Below are 18,656 nucleotides of genomic sequence, written 5' to 3' on the forward strand. Positions count from 1 at the left end.
GTTGCTGTGAGCTGTGTGACGCCATGGTACTCTACTGAGGTCACAAACAACAACAACAACAAAACAAATTAGCTTCTAAACCTTTTTCAAAGGCACATTTAATGGAGACCATTTTGCCTTCACCATAGATGTTACATGGATTCTCATAGTTGACTGTAGGGTACCCAGGACCCATTTAAACAATGATCAGCTGTCACTGTTCAAATGGCCTTCTTTCAGGGTTAGTGATCACATGGAAAACAGCTGCTGTCTTGGGTAAGATTATCTGGACACTGTGGCCATTATGGTACCAAACTTCCAGAATAGCACCTTGGGTCCACTGCAGGTCCCCACTCTCTGGGGAAACCTCAGCCTGAAGTAGCACCAGCTGGGGAGAGGTGGCCCCTTGCCTAATTCTTGGCAATAGAATACACATTCATTTCAGTAGCACATGGGACATTCTCCAAGATTGGTCATATCCTAGGCCACAGAACAGGTGTTCTAATTAAACTAATGGAAATCATACCATGTACCGTCTCAGATGATCCTGGAATTAAACTAGAAATAGTCACAAGAGAAACACTCCAACCTATACAAAGTCATGGAAATTAACAATCTGCTGCTGCCCAATGATTATTAGGTTAAGAATGAAATTAAGGTGGAAATAAAAAATTCTATTGTTTTTGGATAGTATAGTCTATAATTGTCTGTTAAGTCCCTTCGATGTAGAGTCTGGTTTAAGTCCATTATTTCCTCATTTAATTTTTGCTTTGATGACTCGTTAAATTTTAACCCCAGGGTGTTGAGGTGCAATTAAATGGTACTATTTAGTTCCTTGTTTAGCTCTAGTAAGATTTGCTGTATGTATTTGGGAGTTCCTACACTGGTTGCATGCACATTTAAGACTGTCACATCTTCTTGTTGGGTACCTCCCTTTACTGTTATACAGGGTTGCCTTAAAGTTCATGGCTCAAACCACTCTCCTGATTGCAGTGGGTGGGGAAGGGGCCACAGTCCCCCCAACAACCCTGGTGTCTGCAGGAGCCACGCTTGGTTTCTATGGCTTCCTAGGGGGGTCCCATCGGAGGCCCCATCTCCAACATGCCAACAGCATGACTTTCCTATGGGGTGATGGGTGCCCGCCTAGATGGCGGGGTCTCAGACCCCACCATATTCTCCACGCATTCTGTCTACGTGGGCTCCCCCATTCCCCGAGTCCACCTCCCAAACCTCCTCTCTTTTTCTTGAGTGAGAGGAACAGAGACGGGATCCAGAGTGTGTGTCTGACCTACTGGTGGCAGTGAGCTGGGAGCCCCCAGATCTCGAATCCTGGGTCCGCGGCAGGTGCTCAACAGGAAATGTGTGCGCCCCACTGCGGAAACTAGACTGTAGGAGTGCCAGCAGGGGAAAGGCAGTGGCTTGCTAAATCTTGACTCAGACTGTGCTCTGGGGTTACAATGGGCAGGGGAGGAGCAGGGATGGATAGGACTCTCCGTGAAAGAAAGTCAGCTCTCTGGCCTCTGAGGTCACCCTTCTTAGAGGGGACCCCCGCACCGAATGTCCCAGCTCTGGGATCATGCAAGGTCTCCCCTCCATTCCATGTTTGTAGCAGTGCTTGGGCTCATGGGGTGGGAATGCTTTCAAGAAACTTAGTAGCCCACTTGTCACCGCAGGAGTGTGGGAGGGCGAAAGGGATTGCCCCTAATACTGTCAGTGGGCCCCAAGCCTCTCTGGGTTTAATTCTCACTGGTATCTTTTTTATCTTCTTCCTTCTCTGCGGGCGCCTCTCTCCAAGATCTACACCTGGGCTGCGTCTCCTCTCCTTCTTCCTTTATGCAAAATCCTACCTTCACTCCAGGACAGTCTCCTCAGAGCTGTTTCTCGTCAGCCATCTTCTCCTGGCTGCCTTCATTTCTCAATTCTCTCCTTGGGATAGTTCTACTTCAAAATAGCAACCTTATTTACAAACAAAGACATCATTTTGAAAAAGGAAAACAAAACTTGAAAAACTGCCCTTTTCATTGTTGGAAAGAAAGGAAAACCAAGCATCAGTGACTCAAACCAGCCCTAGCCTCAAAACCTTACCAGTAGCTACCGGGTCTCCCCAGCAGCCTCCCTTATAGGAAGGGCAGCCCATCTGTAGATGTCATCTTCCTTTTATGATTCCTGCTCTATTGATAAGGTGCTGGGTGCAGTAAAGTCAGTTTCTCAAATCATAAGGAATGGAAAGGAGAAAGGTAGAGACTTCTGCAGGGGCAGACCGCTAGATTGACTTCCTAGCTGATAGAAACTGGCTTCCATGAGGCTGATTTCCACACATAAAAGATGACCAGTGGGGGAGCAGCAGAAGAGATGGAAGAATTAACTTTCCTTTATTCAACCAACATTTACTGAGCACCTACTAAATGCCAGGAACTGGAGATACAAATGTGAATTCAACATCAGGAGACCTTGAACCCCAAGAATATTTTTCTTAACCAATTCAATATAAAGCAAGTAGGAAGTTCTATGAAATTTTAATTAGGCGTTGAGAGTTAAGGTTAGGTCACGAATAAGTATGTTAGCCAATGAAGTTCGGGTATGCTGCTTCTGTCCAACATCGCAGCTTTCAGTAAACTTCCCAGCTGCCTAGACCAATAGAAATTCAATAGCAACTTTTGGATGCATGAGTAGAAGTGACAGTTTGGAATCCCTAAACCTACATTAAAAAAAAAAATTCTCTTCAAAAAGAAAGCTTTAAGAAGAATTCACATATAGGGAGAGTTGTAAAAGAAATCACATCTCAAGATAAAACTTCCAGAATTAAAGCTGATGTCATTTTTTTTTTCTCCAGAGACACTTTCTCAAAATACAAATCAATCAAATAGCGGAAGGAAGGCTAAACAGTCCTAACAAATCCTGGCTGGGAGAAAATAAGAGGCTAGGATATCTAGCCCACAAATTCTTCCATCATTTATTTGTAGGACAACTCAGGAGTTATTTGGAAATAAGGCTAGGAATTTGCAAGTAATCTTAAAGTTACGAACTTTTCATGGGGAAGTGTCATATCCTATTCCCCTAGGGTCTCCTGCATTCAGTGCAGGACTTTTGAGTGCTCAAGGGCTACTCAGAAAGTATATGTTAAATTACCCAATGGTCAGCACACCTTAGAATCTGATTTCTTTAAATAGCACATTGCCCAAGGCAAGTGACATTTTTTTAGTGTTCAAAATTAAAAATGTTTTTGCTTACTTGAAGTCTGTGTTTATAAGTATATCTCAACAATTTAGAAATGAAAGATGTGAAGATTATTTTATAAACAAGAATATTGCATACAAGCCTAATTCTTTTCTTTCATTTGTTCAAACATTCATTCAGCTTTAAAGATGAAGTCTAATTCTTAAAAAGGTGCGTTATTTTGCAAGGCTAAATTAACTTTTAGAAATTCATAATAAAGATACACTTGACCATCAATTAATAGAAAAGTACCCTTTTATTGAGAGGTAAGACAAGTGTATTTACAATATTCGATTGTTAGATAATATAGTGTGACGATGAGACTTTTTAAAGCAGCAGTATTCCAGGAATTACAGTTCAGAAGGGGGAAAGAAAAACATTCCAAATATGTTTCTGTTACAGAAAATACACTTGAACAATGACAGAAACACTTAAGGCTAAGTAGTATTAGACCTTTTCCTCCATCTCTATAGAAATAAAGTACATTTTTTTGTCACAAAGAAGGCAGGCTGATTTTGGAAGGGAAGAAACAAAAGGATGTATAGTGCTTCCTATCAGAAGACAGTATGTTTAAAAATAGAGCCTCACAAGGTTCTGAATAAGAAATACACAATGCTGCCAAGCAGTCCCAAGCTCACAGTAGATATTAATTGCAGACTCATTTAAAAGTGAAAACTGCTCCGGCCTCTCAATCTTAACTAAGGACTGGGAGATTATCAAATCCTTTCAAGTCCAACGATGCTTTCTGAAAAAAGGGCTCTCTGCTACAGTTCAAAGAACACTTCGATAGAAATTCATGTCTACAAAGGAGTTAAATAGTATAATGTCCCTTACATTAACAGATACTGTTCTTGCTCTAAAAAGATAGAATTATTGAGCCACTGTAAAATACTATGGGTCAGTCAAAAAATATGTATAACAGGGTTATACAGGGCACCTCATATAAGTCATTCCTCAAGGTATATATATTTGACACTCTCCAAGTGAGGATATTTACTCTTTTGAAGAACATTAAACACAACACTAGGCTATTATTCCATGAACTATTGAGGTAGGAGTCTCCATTTGTCAATATTATCTCATTTTCACAGGTATCGTAAGTCAAATGCAAGTACCAAAAAAGTTAGTAATCCACAAGACTGAACCATTACCCTATAGACCAAGTCTTTCCTTCTTCAGATGAGCAAGATTGAATGTTCTCTGTGCATTGAGACTTAGCTTAAAATAACATAAGCCGTGAAATATTTTATTAGACACGTTTGTAAATAAATACCACAAATTTCAATTATAATTTTATGCATTAAAAAGATTTGCAACTATTAAGAAAGCAGCAAACAGTGCAATCATTAGTGGTAAAACAAATAGTACTATGGCTATTGAAATGTGTTCCTCCATCTGCCACGAAAGCTGCCACCTTGGAAAACTGAAAAAGAAACAACTGCTATTTCCTACTGTCAATCAGCAATGGTAGAAAAAAGAAAGAAACATTATTTTTTTTAGTGTCATTTTTTAAAAAACTATAGCCAGTTTAATCACAATGAAGTAACATTATTTTTCTGATTCATTCAAGATGAAGCATGAATATGAAGCACACATCATGCCTAATGATTTCTGTTTTAGGAAAAAGCTGAAAATAAGGGAAAACTCAACATTAAACGAATAGCCCTTATAAAATAGTCGTTAAGTTTAACATTTTGTTACATGTCTTAAACATTACCAAGTGTTATTTAAGTTATGAAAAACAAAAATAAAAACCACTGCTAAAATTTTAAAAAAAGTGAAAAAGAAAAAAAGGATTCCCAGCCCCCTTCAAGCATGGAAAAAAATCCTTTTGGTTTGCATCATTTAGCATCTTAAATAAATATTAAAGGAGACAAGCTGTGTAACAGACTAGTTCATGGTCAAGAGTGTTTTCTGTAAAAGGCTTACGTGTAATGAATAATAGATACTTAGCAGGTCAGATTCCCAAGAAGTATGAAGATTTCCAGAGTGTGCTGCTGACCAAAAAAGTGATTAGTCAGCTATAACCTAAGAACTAAAAGTTAGTAAAGAATGACCTTTGTATACTCCCAAAAATGAACATCTAGTTTAGATTTTCACCTGGTTGTAAAATAGCAAGATCCAGAAGAATGATAAAAGTTTTATTTTAACCGCTTACAAAAAAAATGTGATTTGTACATCAAAACTGGGTTTTCCTCGGTTTTAATACATTAAAATGACATAATTCAATCCAATCATGCATCACTTTCAGAGACACAGTGCAACTGGAAATATTTTTGCCATTGTAGTGGATATTCTAAAAAGCAAACTCCTGTGGGTGCTCCTGAGCTTTCAAAATAAAAAGAAAAGAAACAGGCACCACAGTTCTGTAAAGATGGCTGTGTTTCGCACACCCTGTGGAAAAACAACTCAAATAGCCTTCAGAGTCTCAGTCTGCATTGTCACACGGTTTCCTCTCCCTCAGTCTGCTTGCGGACTTCTCGGGTCACTTGACTAGAGGCCTGTTTTCATTGCTTCTTTGCTAATTGCTGTTGGTACTTTGTAGGCTACACGTTTTAAACTTCTGTAAAGAACATTACAAGCTATTTCATGTAATTTAATTTTGTGCTGAATATTCTCCAAAAGATTTTATAAATAATACAATATTTTAAATGAGTCTTCAAATTCAATTGTTGTTATACCATATTGTTGCTTTCTCCAACTTTATCTACAAACTGTAAGGAGAAGAAAAACAGAAAATTAAAGAACGCCTATAGCATCGTAAAACATTCTATCAACATTTTAAACGTTGATTTGAAAACCCAGCTTTCTAAGATTTGTGAAAGTTTAAAGTATGACTGACAATGATTAATCCAGTACTACTCACCACTATCTTCTGACACATAAATGTATATAAAATTTTTTTCTAGTTGTTTTTGCATGACATGTTATACATATGAATTTAAGGGTGCAACATGAAAAAATGCAACACAATGAATAAAAAAATTGTATAAAATGAAGATAACACTGCTAGCTTAACAAAAAAATAAAAATAAAGAATAAAAAAAAAACAACAAAAAAAAAAACAACTGAAATGTCAGCCATTCATGCATTAATGAACCCAATAAGATATTTCAACTGACCATTACTGTGGATCTCTTCTGGGCCTATGTAGTCTTTGAACAAACAGATTTAACTCCATTAACTTCAATAATTAACAACAGTTATTGACTAAAAATACTTTAAATGTGTATTCTGGACTTCAGACTGAAAGTGGCAATGACGTTAAAGCAGATTTAATGGCTGTAAGCATAAATTTATAATTGTTGAATATAAATTTTTGCATCTTAGTGGTTATTTACTTTGCTTACTCCTCCCCAAACATAAAGCCATTTGGCTTTCTTCAGAATTCCACATGGTGATGAAAAGATTGAAACAAAGTACTATATATAATTAGTGGAGATGTTAAAAGTTACATAACCCAACTATACTATAAAATTCTACTATAAAATTCTAGCAATCGTGTTACCAACATTTTTATCTCACTATTTACATTTTTACTTTAGCTTTTATTATAATGAAGCTAATGACAGGAAACAATCTATTTGCATTGAGTGTCCATTTATACAAATACTCCAGAACCCTTAACATAAGGACACAATTAATTACGACTCTGTACCTAGTAAGTTTCAGCAAATTCAAAAGCCATTCTAAGTATAAACAATACTGACTATGCATGAGTTTGGAGTAAATGCAAATGAAATCAGAATATACTCCTGTAAGCCTAGGTTCCAATATTTTATTATATTATCACAAATAGGGAACATTGAATCTGAAAGTTGTTCTGAAAAAATACATGGAGTCATTAGAATTTTAAGGTACATTTAAGTGGGGAGAAAGCACAACATTCTCTCTCCAAAAGGTAATGAACTATCTAGGTTGTCTTGACTGTGCTGTGAAGTTCTGACTCTAAAATTAACCTGGGGATGGAAATGGGATTAGGCTTAACGTAGTACTTGTTTTCTGAGGATAAGCCATCCTTCAGCTCCTTGGGAATTCAGTAAATGCTATGGACCTACTCTCCAGAAACATTTATAAAAATCTGCAAACAACTTCAGGAAGCTGATGGACCCCTTGCACCTAACTAGAACTTACGATCTTTTAAGTTGGCCTTTAAAGACAATGTACGGTAGTTGTTCAGAACAGACTTGGAATTATGAAAGTGACTGAAAGGATATGCATCTTTGTGATATGGGTCATATCTAGAGTCAAAAGGATTGTTTCCAACTCAGCTGAATTCCAGACTACCCAGATTCTTTCCGAACTTAAGAATTTTGTTTAGTTTTGAAACCTGCAGTTGTCTTGAAATAGACCAAGTTCCCCAAGATCAAAGAAATACCATCTCTCATTCATTTTTTCAGCAAAATGTTTGAGCTCCATTATATGCCATGTATAATGCTAGTCAATGCAGGTACAAAAAGGACGAAAATACAGTCTGTCTCTGCTCCAAGGACTGTGGTTTCGTGTGGAATCTTTTGACAATTAAAACACAGGTAAGTGCTATGGTAAGAGTGTGCAAGAAAATGCTACAGAAGCACAGCCCGACCAGTTATAGGAGTCAGGGAAGCTTTTCCTAAGGAGGCATTCTGAATTCTGAGCGGCCTCTACTAAGAGATGTAATCATCTTCAAGCTGGCAGTTTAGCACCAAACTTACGCTGAATGAATATTGAACAAAAGGAAGAAACTTCACTTGTCAATTTTTAAAACGTTCTCTGTAACCTTTATTATCGGATGTGACTCTATTTTGTCAAGGTGAAAATTAAGGCATCCAGTGGAAAACAAATTTGAAAAGACCGTTCAAGTTGTGGACAGATCTGGGGACACAATCTTATTATCTGACTCCCAGTATAGTATAACAGTGTTTTATTTAACTGCCTTAATCCTCTGCACTTGGTGATACAGTCTGGGAAAGAAAGTATGTGCAAAATATAATCATTTCTTTATTTTATGTTATTGCTTCTCAAATTAGAGATTATATAAAAGTGAATTGAAAAATGCCTTAAACTCTTAAAGAAAAAGGTAGCATAGTATATCAATCTGAGTCTATTAAAGAAGGAAATATTAAAAATAGAGACAGTGAAACGAATTTCAGGTTCGTAACACATTTAGCAGAGATTACTTTCTGGTATTCATAGTAACTATGACCCATGTGATATAACCTTTTATAGCAGAATAAAAAAACTGGTCATTATTTAATCATGTATCAATTGTTCAAGTTTCTCAAAGTAGAAAGCATCAAAGAGTATTTTTTTTTTTTTTAAGAGTATGTGTTTTGATGGTTTAAAAATACAAGATGGTTTGCTAAAATACAGGATCACTTACTGATCTAATTCCTGGTAAATTTAAGAGAGATCCAAGGACTGGCACTCTTCTAATAAAGCCAACCACCACAGGAAAGAAGCCCCTGGGGGAGAGAAAAAGAAAAAAAAAAAAAAAAAGAGTTCTTAAAATTTACATATTTTCTATTGCCAAAATTAATCATGGACCAAGTAAAAAGAAACTATCCTTAAAAATTCTCAATGTTTTAGGCTTCAGACTTAGAATTATGAATAACTCCAAATGTAATTTGAAGTTTTGTGAGTGTCGGTAAAAATGTGAGAAGTACACAGTAAGGCCTGGCTATGTTATATGGTTAGATTATAAATTATCTCAGTTCAATTGCTGACGAGTTCTTCAACTACAAGGTGAAACTGATCAAAAGAGAGGGGTTGTCGAGAGCCTATGTGCAGAACTGTGAAAACAATAACAGCTACCATTTACTGAATAAATGCTAAGTGTTAACACATTTAGTTAACACTGAGAGACAACCTGACAGATGGTAATCCTCACAGTATGTCTCATTTTTTGGTAGAAACACAAATCTACAGGAGTTACACAGCTTCCAGCCATTTAAAAAATCTGGTAAATGTTAAGGAAGTGCTTCACTGAATTCTATGAGTTGCTCTGCAAAATTAATTGAACCCAAGGAGGGCACTGTGGGAACCCCAATGAATAGATGATTGGTCAGAAACAACAGTAAAACACCTGCGGCTTGCAAATGACATCATTGGGGGTGAGGGGATGTCTTGTGAGACTGCGCACTCAACTTATATGATCTATGCTATCTCTATTTAGATAGTTTCAGAGCTGAAGTGGAGGACACCTGGCTCATGACTGTTGCAGGATTTTTTTTATTACAGAAGTAGTTTTTAGGTTGATGGTATATGTACATATTTCTAAAACAATCACAATTGTTGGTATTTTAAAAAAGACTGTGTGATCTCAAATGCTATTATAGAATTATAAACATTAGAAAAATAATGCCAGAGTCTTGGCACTATACCTTGCATTAAGAATATCTTAGAACATAACAAAACCCAACATTTACACCATAAACATTTCTAAACTATGAAGCTAAGGTATTATTTCAACTTTATCAATGATGCTAAGACTCCCCATCTTTATTCATCTCAATGATCAGCTTTGGCTTTTAACCTTCATTACTGAAATCCTTATATAAATGAGAAAGCCAAAGATTTTCCTACACTCCTTGAGTTTTGAGTTTATTTTTTTGAGACATAGTCTCAAGCTGTTGCCCTGGGTGGAGTGCCATGGCATCATAGCTAACAGCAACCTCTAATTCTTGGGCTCAAGCGATCTTCTTGCCTCAGTTTTTGTATTTTTAGTAGAGATGGTGTCTCGCTTTTGCTCAGGCTGTTCTCAAACTCCTGAGCTCAAGTAATCCACCTGAATTGGCCTCCCAGATGCTAGGAGTACAGGCGTGAGCCACTGTGCCTGGCTTGGCTTGAGTTTTCTAATGCAAGATACACCTGCTGTGGTGAACTCCTTTGCCTTCCTTTCTTGCCTTTAAGCCTCTAAGATCCTTCCTCCTAGGTCCTCTCCTGCACTGTCTCCTAGTCTCTTCTTTCCTCCCATCCACCCTAAAATGTCGACAGTGTTCCAAGATTCTAATCAAGTATATCTCTATTCTTTCTACTGTATCAACAGCCTCTTGACTGGCTTCCCTGCAGATTTTCTCTTCATTACACATTTTACCCTGATGTTAGACCAATCTTCCTAAAACACCTAAATGGTTCTATCACTTCTGACTTAAAAAAAATCTTAGTGGCACCCCCTTTCTCTAACACTGTTCCCTAGCCCAGATTTGTTTATAAGATGAAATACCCTTTTCTTAAAAAGACACCTAAGGAAGTTTGTGAACTGGCCCCAAAGTTCTTTTCAGTTTCATCACCAGCTATTTCTTTCCATTTACCACTTATTCCTCTTCTATGGGACTTTCCATTCTTTCTAGAATAAGCTATACACTTCCATGACACTGTTTCTTCTGTTCAGTAAGAGGACTCAGTTAAGAGTCCTTCCCTTTCTCATTTAAAGGATGAATTCCTACTCATCCTTTAAGGTCAAGTTTATCCCATTTCTTATCTCTCCCTGAATTTGTTAACTCTTTCTGCAATTATGCTCCTATTATGTTTTGCATGTACATGTATAATGGCATTATGAATATATCTTACTGATATCTTTACAGTCTATTTCCCATGTTAGAAATGAGAGATTCCATAAACCAGATTTAATACTTAATTCATTTAAGTCTCCTGTGGGCAATTTAGTGCCGGTCTGTGGAAGATGAAGGATATGTATTTCTTGGAGGAATAATTAAGACCAACCTTTACTCATATGCACGCTATCATTCGTTTATTTGCTAATTGGCATCTGCAAAATATCAATTGATCAAAATCTCCCACAATGTATTTGATACAGGATGTTCTAATATCTATATGCGCTAAACAAATTGCCATCAATTGGCAGTAACTTTGAAATACAAGGTTCTACATACTAAAATGTTAGATTGATTGATCTACCATTGCTTAGATAAAGATATCAAACATAAAGATAATGCCTTAAAAATGCTAATAAAATTTTTTTATTACATTGACAAGATAATGTATAATGTTACTTCGGTAAACATTTGCACCTGATAAACATTTTTATAATTGATCTAAAACTATAATAAAAGATCCAACGTAAACAAAATTTCCTTTTAAGGAAATGATCATTTTCTTGCACTGATGCAAATATCTGGGTTTCTGTAATAATTATCTGATACGCTGGTTTACTAAAAAAGAAAATGTTTGCCTTACCTGAACAAGAGAAAGAATCCATAAATTTCGAAGATCATGCCTATCAAGGGCCAACCAATAAGGACCACAAACACACCACCCAGAAAAAATCCTGTAGCTTTCATTTTATGTTTTTGAAAGAAGAATCTGAATGTTCTTTCTAAGCCAATTACAAAAGCCAGGCCAGCCACAAATAAAACCTAGAAGAGAAAGAAAATGCAACACGGAGAAAGTAGTTAAACACACAGCATAAATTTGAAAAGTAAGGTCAAAGCTAAATACAATAAAAAGAAGAACATTTGTTTGGCTTTAGTGTGGCCAACTGGCCAGAGAGAACTGCCATGCACAACCAAGAAGCAGAACTAAGATGGTAAGTAGGCGTTTTCCACTCGTCTCATTCCTCTTCTATCTTGATTAAACGGGGAAAAAGAGAAACAAAAAAAGATTAAACATTACCAAGAGGCACCTGCATGTGCAGTAGCCGTCAGCCGGAGGAGGATGGCTTAGTCAAGCAGATGAGGTGACAAAGCATAAAGAGGAAAGCTGCCAATAAACATCACCCAGAGGTATTCCCTCCTGGTTCTGAAATGTTCATCACAGGCTACAGGAGTTTCCATGGGCGGCAGAAAGACTGACCTGGCTAACTTGCTAGTGGAGGAAACGATGCAAAGCCAGGAAGAAGTTTCTAGTTTCATTAATTCCAGAATATCTGGTGGTAGCAAAGGTAAAAGTACAACCATGTGTTCAAATACATATCTACAGTAGAACCTCCATAGCTGACCCCATTTTCGCAGAGCGGACATGCACATGTATTTAACAGTACAGCAGGTCTAGTTGCCCATGTTGACCACCTTGTATGCCGACCAGTTTGTTACAGTCCCTTGGAGGGTCAATCTACAGAGGGTCTACTGTATTTTGAATGTTTTCTAACCATGGACAAGAAATGACGATCTATTACAAGCTTGCTTTTTCCTACGTTTTATTTCCAAATACTTGCCCTTCCCCATTAACTTTCTTTAGTGAAAAATACTTGACTTAGTATATATTAAGCCTAATGGTTAAGCTTCACATTCTGGGATACCAATGCTGTTTATATTATCATTTATTAAACATCAATTTTGTTCAATTTTGCTATCCCTTATCTCTTATTTCCAATGAAAAGTCTAATGATATGTACTTCAAAGATGTTAAATCATTATTCAGTGACTTTACATCTCCTTAGATGGGTTATTTCTAGAATTCTTACATAACTTTCACATACGGATAGCGTAGTATACATTCAAAATAAACAATATACACCCCATTCTAAGCATGTTAACTATTAACTTAGAGATATACTGCGTATGTTTAAGAGATTTTTAGAAATCTGTCTATGTTATACAGCTGAATCAAATGTGAAGTTTCAGATGTTTAAAGTAAAAATATTTTAATATATTTTCCAAGAAATGGGACTTTCAAATGATTTACTTTGAACTCCTATTTAGAGGTAGACTTCATTTAATCCATTAAAAATCACATAACACCTAAAAGAGCAGTTATGGAATTAGAAAACCTCATTCATTGTTTACCTTTTATCTACACAGAAAGTTGACAGGTTTCATTCCTGATGGAAATAGACAATGTAATAGAAATTACATACGAGTCATGAATTATTTTCCCCAAATTTAACAGCAGGTAATAATTCATTTGTAGTTAAAGTTTCCTTATGAATTGAGTTAAAATATATATTTAAAAACTCACATTTCCAATAGCCAGTAGTGCTTTGTCAAAAAAGAGAATCATTCCAAAGAACAGGAAAAACACTCCAAATCCTGTTAATCCCATTCCAATTTCTGCAATATAAGTTATATGGTTAAGGGTAGAGAAAAATAAATGTCACATTAACATCCCTGTAAACTAAGTAAGAAAATATTCCAGATTTTCTTTTGGCTGATATAAGAAACATTGCAGGTTAACTTCATAATGAATTCATTAAGATCTACAGCAAATTAACATCAGCAAGTTACTGCAAAATTTAAAACATGAAGGGAAATTTCTAACCCTTTTACATGAGATAGCATTTCTGAGACACAGCCATAATAGAAAAAGATAAATCAGGATTCTAAACCTTTGGTTATATATTTTTTCTGCTCCCAAGAACCTCTCTGGCGTCAGCCATAAATGTATAGTTTTCCTTGAATCATTTATCTCCTTCCATAAGAAGATTCTATGATTCTATGATTATTTATATGCACAATATCTGTAGTTCCTTCTTATCCTTATTAAAATCAATTCCTTTGTTACTCCATTAGAAATGTTAGGTCAGGTGGTGCCTGTGGCTCAAAGGGGTAGGGCGCCAGCCCCATATGCCGGAGGTGGCGGGTTCAAACCCAGCCCCAGCCAAAAACGGCAAAAAAAAAAAAAAAAAAGGCTCAAAGAAATGTTAGGTCAACACAATTTACTTCATTTAATTATACACTATTGAACATTTCTCACAATGGCAATGAGAAATATTTTGAAAATCATGGTAGCAGTCTTCTCAAAAGTTAATTTTCAGGTTAGGTATAACTTTTCACTTCTTGATGGCTTATTATAGATTTATAATCTAAAAATTTATCTAACCTATGAATCCATTCACATATTTAGAGTCCTAAAATCACCTCCAAAGTTTCAAACAATACTTTTTTTTAATCTAATATTAATATTCAAAACCAAAGAATTTTTGATCAACTACTAGATGAGAAGAAAAATTGTAGGTATGGAATATGCAGTGGTGGTCAAATTGCAAGCTTTAAAGTCTATGTCTATCCTGTATATAAAATTATTAATTTTACTGAACTTACATTCTCTGAGTCTTTTTAGTATGAAAAGTCTTAACTAAGGTGACAGATGTACTCTTCTGTTAATGCTTAATCACCGCGTTGATCATTTTAGTTTTTGTTTTTAGGAAACAGCTACCAATCCTTATTTTATCCAGAACCACGATGTGCGTGTAGATCAGGAGTCAAAGCAGAAGGTATTATACTTTTGGAAACACAGTTTTAAATACACCATTAATGATTTCTGATCTGTACCTTAACTTTTCTGCCTCAGCTCCAGAAAGCTAAAACCTAGGTCACAGCTACTTTAAAAAAAAAAAACAAAAACAAAAACAAAAAAACCCTAAGTCATAAAATGTTCTGATGACTTGAAAATTTATATCAACTTTAGCTTTTTCTACATGACTTAGCGCCTCAATTTCCTGATCTATTGTCTTGCATTCTAGCCACTGTTTGGTCACAGAGACCGTCTAAAACAATTTAGGTATGTGTCTATAAACACACCAGTTTGAGTGTATTCCACAGACACACATTCTTATAAAAATTTGAGGATCATATTCTTATGCTTAAATGCTTTGAGAGATTTGCCAAAGTAAATATTTAGATATCAGATTTTCCTAAAGGAAATTATGGACGAAAGATTAAGTAAAATTCCATTAAGCTATTTAGTAGTTAAGATATAATCATTGGCAGCTTTGTTAGTTCAATATCTAATTTCTGCCTTTTCACAAATTATTCTAATGATGACACAGAAATTTTGGTGTTTTTTTTTTTTTGAAGTTCTTGGCAGGTCCCAGGTTTGAACTTGCCACCTCCAGTATATGGGGCCAACACCCTACTCCTTTGAGCCACAGGCGCCACCTGACACAGAAATTTTGAGATTTTTTTTTTTTTATTAGAAAGGAAATTACATAGAACTACACCTACTATACATTGAGAATTTATCATGAATTAGGTCTTATGAGGTGCTTCACGTACCCTCCTTATATAACTTAATACTCTCAATACTATTGGAATATAGCTATAATTATATCATTCTAACAATAGAGAAAAGTGAAATTTAGAGAGTTGACTCAAGATGCCCAAAGTCACAGTTAAGCATTTGCACTTTGGTCTTTTGAATCCAAAGCCTATCTACTTAACCGTTACACTACATTTCTTCCCATAGAACTTTTTTTCAGGTTAAATATATTTGGTTAAATGAAACTCAAGGGCATTCGGATATACCAAATTTTGGGGGAGAAGAATCTTTTATACAAGTGAAGTTTAATAATTAGTTATCTAACATAACCAAGTAGAAGCCAGTAGAACCATTAAAAATTGACTGCAGTGAAGAAAAAGACAATGTCTGAGTATGGTTTACCATTTAATGAAGTGTTTATACAAATATCTTGTAATTCCTTTAACAACATTAGGAGATAAGAAGTAGCACTGGCCCCATGTTTCAGATGAGGAGCCAAAGACCCAGAGAAATTAAGTAACTTGCTCTAACTCACAGAATCAGCAAAAGTGTGTATGTGTGTGGGATGGTGTGCAAAAGAAGTCAACCAGTGTTCTCACTCAATAGCCAATGGTCCTACAGCTACAACATGGTAACCAAAACATACCAACTACTTTATTGGGCGTAGTCCACAAGGGGCATCTTTGCCAGACCTGGTAGTGGCATGATATTGGCAATTAGATTCCTAATCTAAATGGGTCAAAAGACTCAAACTGGCCTCACTGTTTCTTTTTCTCATCTCCAGAATTCCCTTCTTCCCTGTCTTTATGTATTATAAGCTTTCTGGCTATCAAAGGCTTACATGGAACAGCCTTCTTCCCATCAGAATTCTATCCAGTAAAATAAATTTATATTTCTCTTATATTGTATCAGTCTTTCATTCTTCCTGCCCACAAGTTAAAAAAAAATCTGATAAAAGCAATCTATTAATACAAATCTAGTTAACATAAAAAGTGTATTGTGGAGATTTTGTAGGAAAGACATACATAATCCAATGGCACACACAGTCAGCAGTTTGGTATGTCATTCACAATTTTTTAAAAGCAGCATTGTCTTTTATTTTTCCTTTAAAAAACAGAAGTGATACAAAAAAGGATTCAGTGTAGTATCAATTGTATTGAATGATTCAGTTGAGTATCTCAGTATTTTAGGCAATGTGATGAAATGGAGATTTAGAGGCAGCGTGAGAACTCCCTCCCCGAACCCTCTGAATAAATCTTGTTTTTTTTTTTTTTTTGTTTGTTTGTTTGTTTTATTTTTGTGGAGTGGGAAGCTAGCTATTACAGAATCTCCTAAAACAATCATGAATGAATTGCTATTTACACTACTCTGATCAGAGCTTGGTCACCCTCTCCTATAGTCAGAATCCCAGAATAATACTGGCAAATCACTTTGAAGGATGGCCAATCTCTGCAGTTAACACACACACACACACACACCTTGAAATCCCAAGAGCTTCTGGCTCACTAATCACTTTATGTTTCAATTTACTATCTCATCTAAAACAACTGTCAAGTGAAAAGCAAAGTGTAAAGTTTTATCTTCTTCACAAATTTAATGAAGTGAGGAGAATACTTCCTATTAACTGCCCATACATAGTCCAAAACCACCCCCTTGGTTTGGTTTTGGAAGGATGTAAACTAGGCACTCATCATTATAATACACCATTAATAGAAAAGAATCTCTACACAGAGGATAAATAATTCATTTTTTATATATTTAATATCAGATCATTCTAGATCTCAAAAAGTTTACATCAAGTCTTCTTAGACTGCTAGTAGGGTTTAGCGATAAAGAACAAAGGTTTTTGAGTCAGCAGACCAGGGATCCAAGTTTTGTTTCTGTCACTTTTCTTTCAAGCATGTACTGAATTTCTTTCCTGCCTTGTTTAATTTATAGAAGGGGTATATTCCTCTCCGCTGTACAGAAATTATCCATGATGCTTTACATGAAAGCACATGGTCAAGTGAAAGAACTATCTTTATACAATTGCTGGTAATTATCATTACAGATTTCCTCCTCCTCCAAAACCACTACACTTATATTTTATTTCCACTGATCAGAACAGGTAAAGCCAATGGATCAAAATGGGTAATCTTCCTGGGCCAGGGCAGGCGGTCCCAAGGGGCAAACCCCCTGCAATCTCAGGAGAGAAGGCAGCCTTCTGTTTAGGGGCCAGTATGTATGTGTAGGAGACCTTAGAAACTCTGTGAAGTTAAGGTCTGCAACGACTTGAATCTAGACATTAAGATTCCACTTTAAAATAGGGCATTTTAAATGAAGTTCTACTTTCCCGTGATCCTCTATTTAATTTTTGAAATCTTGTCAATGTATGTTAACTGTAATAAGAAATGAAAAGGCATGGCAGACAAGGCAAAGTGAGACAAAAAAGGCCATCTCGATCATCAAAAGATAAGAAAGCACAGAAATTGGACAGATATGTAAATAAAAAACATATTAAGTTTGACAAGAAGTGGCAGAAAAATGTAAATGTTACCTTGAAAGAAAAGGGAACAACAATGCTAACCTTAAGAGATGATACAGGCCTGGAGAACCCTGAGGCAGGCAGAAAGGGATGCTAAAATAATAAAACATGCCACAAAGCACAGTACACAATAATAATGAAAGAAATCCTTTAACTGAACACAAATTAGTAGGTAGAAAATTGAAGTCGTTTCAAGGGATTTTTAAAAGGTTGCTTCCAGTGGTGGCAAAAGGCGAATATTCAAAATATCGTACTTAAGTGTAAGCACATTTCCAAAAATCGTACAGGAGGTGACATTTAAAATAACCGCCTACCAACCAACCAAAAAGCCACTGACTTGTAGAGGACCCCAAGTTGTCATGTGCACAAGCGACTCCGAGAGTGGGCCGCGAGCACCGCGCAAACTTTCTCTCGTGGCAGTCCCCCAGAACAAAGCGCCCATTTCACTGGGTGAGAACAGCAGCGCGACCCTGGCACGAAACAGACGCTCAGCTCTGTTCCTCCTCCCCAACTCGTGCGTCCCACCCAGCGGCACGGACTAGGTCCACGACCGCGAGTCTAGCCCCAGTCCCCCTAAGGCAGCCCTCCAGGTCCCTGGAGCCCTAGCACAGGCTCGCGGGTCTCCGCGCCCAATGCAAAGCTTCATTCATTGACCCCGGCGGAGGGACAGGCGGGCGAGACCCAGCACGAGCGAGGCGTGTGCCGGGCTCGTGGCGGGGTTCCCGGGGCAGCTGCTTACTCTGAGTGTCCGTTAGGGAGATCATGGCTGCAGTGGTGAGGGCAGTGGCGGAACCACCTCGGAACGGCCAGGGTGGGAAGCTGAGTCGGGAGAAATGAAACTGGGAGGCAACCCAGGAGAGAGCCGCCACGTCTTCCGGAAACACGCAGCCACCCTACCCCCGCTCAAGAACACTTCCTATTGGTTAAAACTACTTGCAATCTCAACCAGTAACCAGTGATTTTGTTCATTGACGTGCAAGGTGGCCACACCCTTTGACCAATCAGAGTAGGTTGTTGTTCG

The 18,656-nt window shown here is 36.9% G+C and overlaps 1 protein-coding gene across 1 annotated transcript; it reads right to left on the reverse strand.

The window, feature by feature from the left end:
- Nucleotides 1-3,432: 3,432 nt before the first annotated feature.
- On the reverse strand, nucleotides 3,433-18,539 carry GOLT1B (golgi transport 1B). The gene is made up of 5 exons (XM_053556716.1): nucleotides 18,375-18,539; nucleotides 13,093-13,184; nucleotides 11,374-11,552; nucleotides 8,558-8,639; nucleotides 3,433-5,909 (listed from the first exon to the last, which is right to left on the reverse strand). The coding sequence occupies exons 1-5, from the start codon at nucleotides 18,397-18,399 to the stop codon at nucleotides 5,871-5,873; spliced, it is 417 nt and encodes a 138-aa protein (XP_053412691.1). The 5' UTR covers nucleotides 18,400-18,539; the 3' UTR covers nucleotides 3,433-5,870.
- Between the last annotated feature and the right edge of the window lie 117 nt (nucleotides 18,540-18,656).

The sequence above is a fragment of the Nycticebus coucang genome, chromosome 12 (assembly GCF_027406575.1).
Source record: "Nycticebus coucang isolate mNycCou1 chromosome 12, mNycCou1.pri, whole genome shotgun sequence".
Taxonomy (NCBI): Eukaryota; Metazoa; Chordata; class Mammalia; order Primates; family Lorisidae; genus Nycticebus; species Nycticebus coucang.

Excerpts from the sequence above, each read along its gene's own strand:
- GOLT1B (XM_053556716.1), bottom strand. The coding sequence starts at position 18,399 with ATGATCTCCCTAACGGACACTCAGA. Across the intron at positions 13,185-18,374 it reads CTCCCTAACGGACACTCAGA|AAATTGGAATGGGATTAACA; the intron begins GTAAGCAGCTGC and ends CTTATATTGCAG. Across the intron at positions 8,640-11,373 it reads GGATTCTTTCTCTTGTTCAG|GGGCTTCTTTCCTGTGGTGG; the intron begins GTAAGGCAAACA and ends TCTCTCCCCCAG.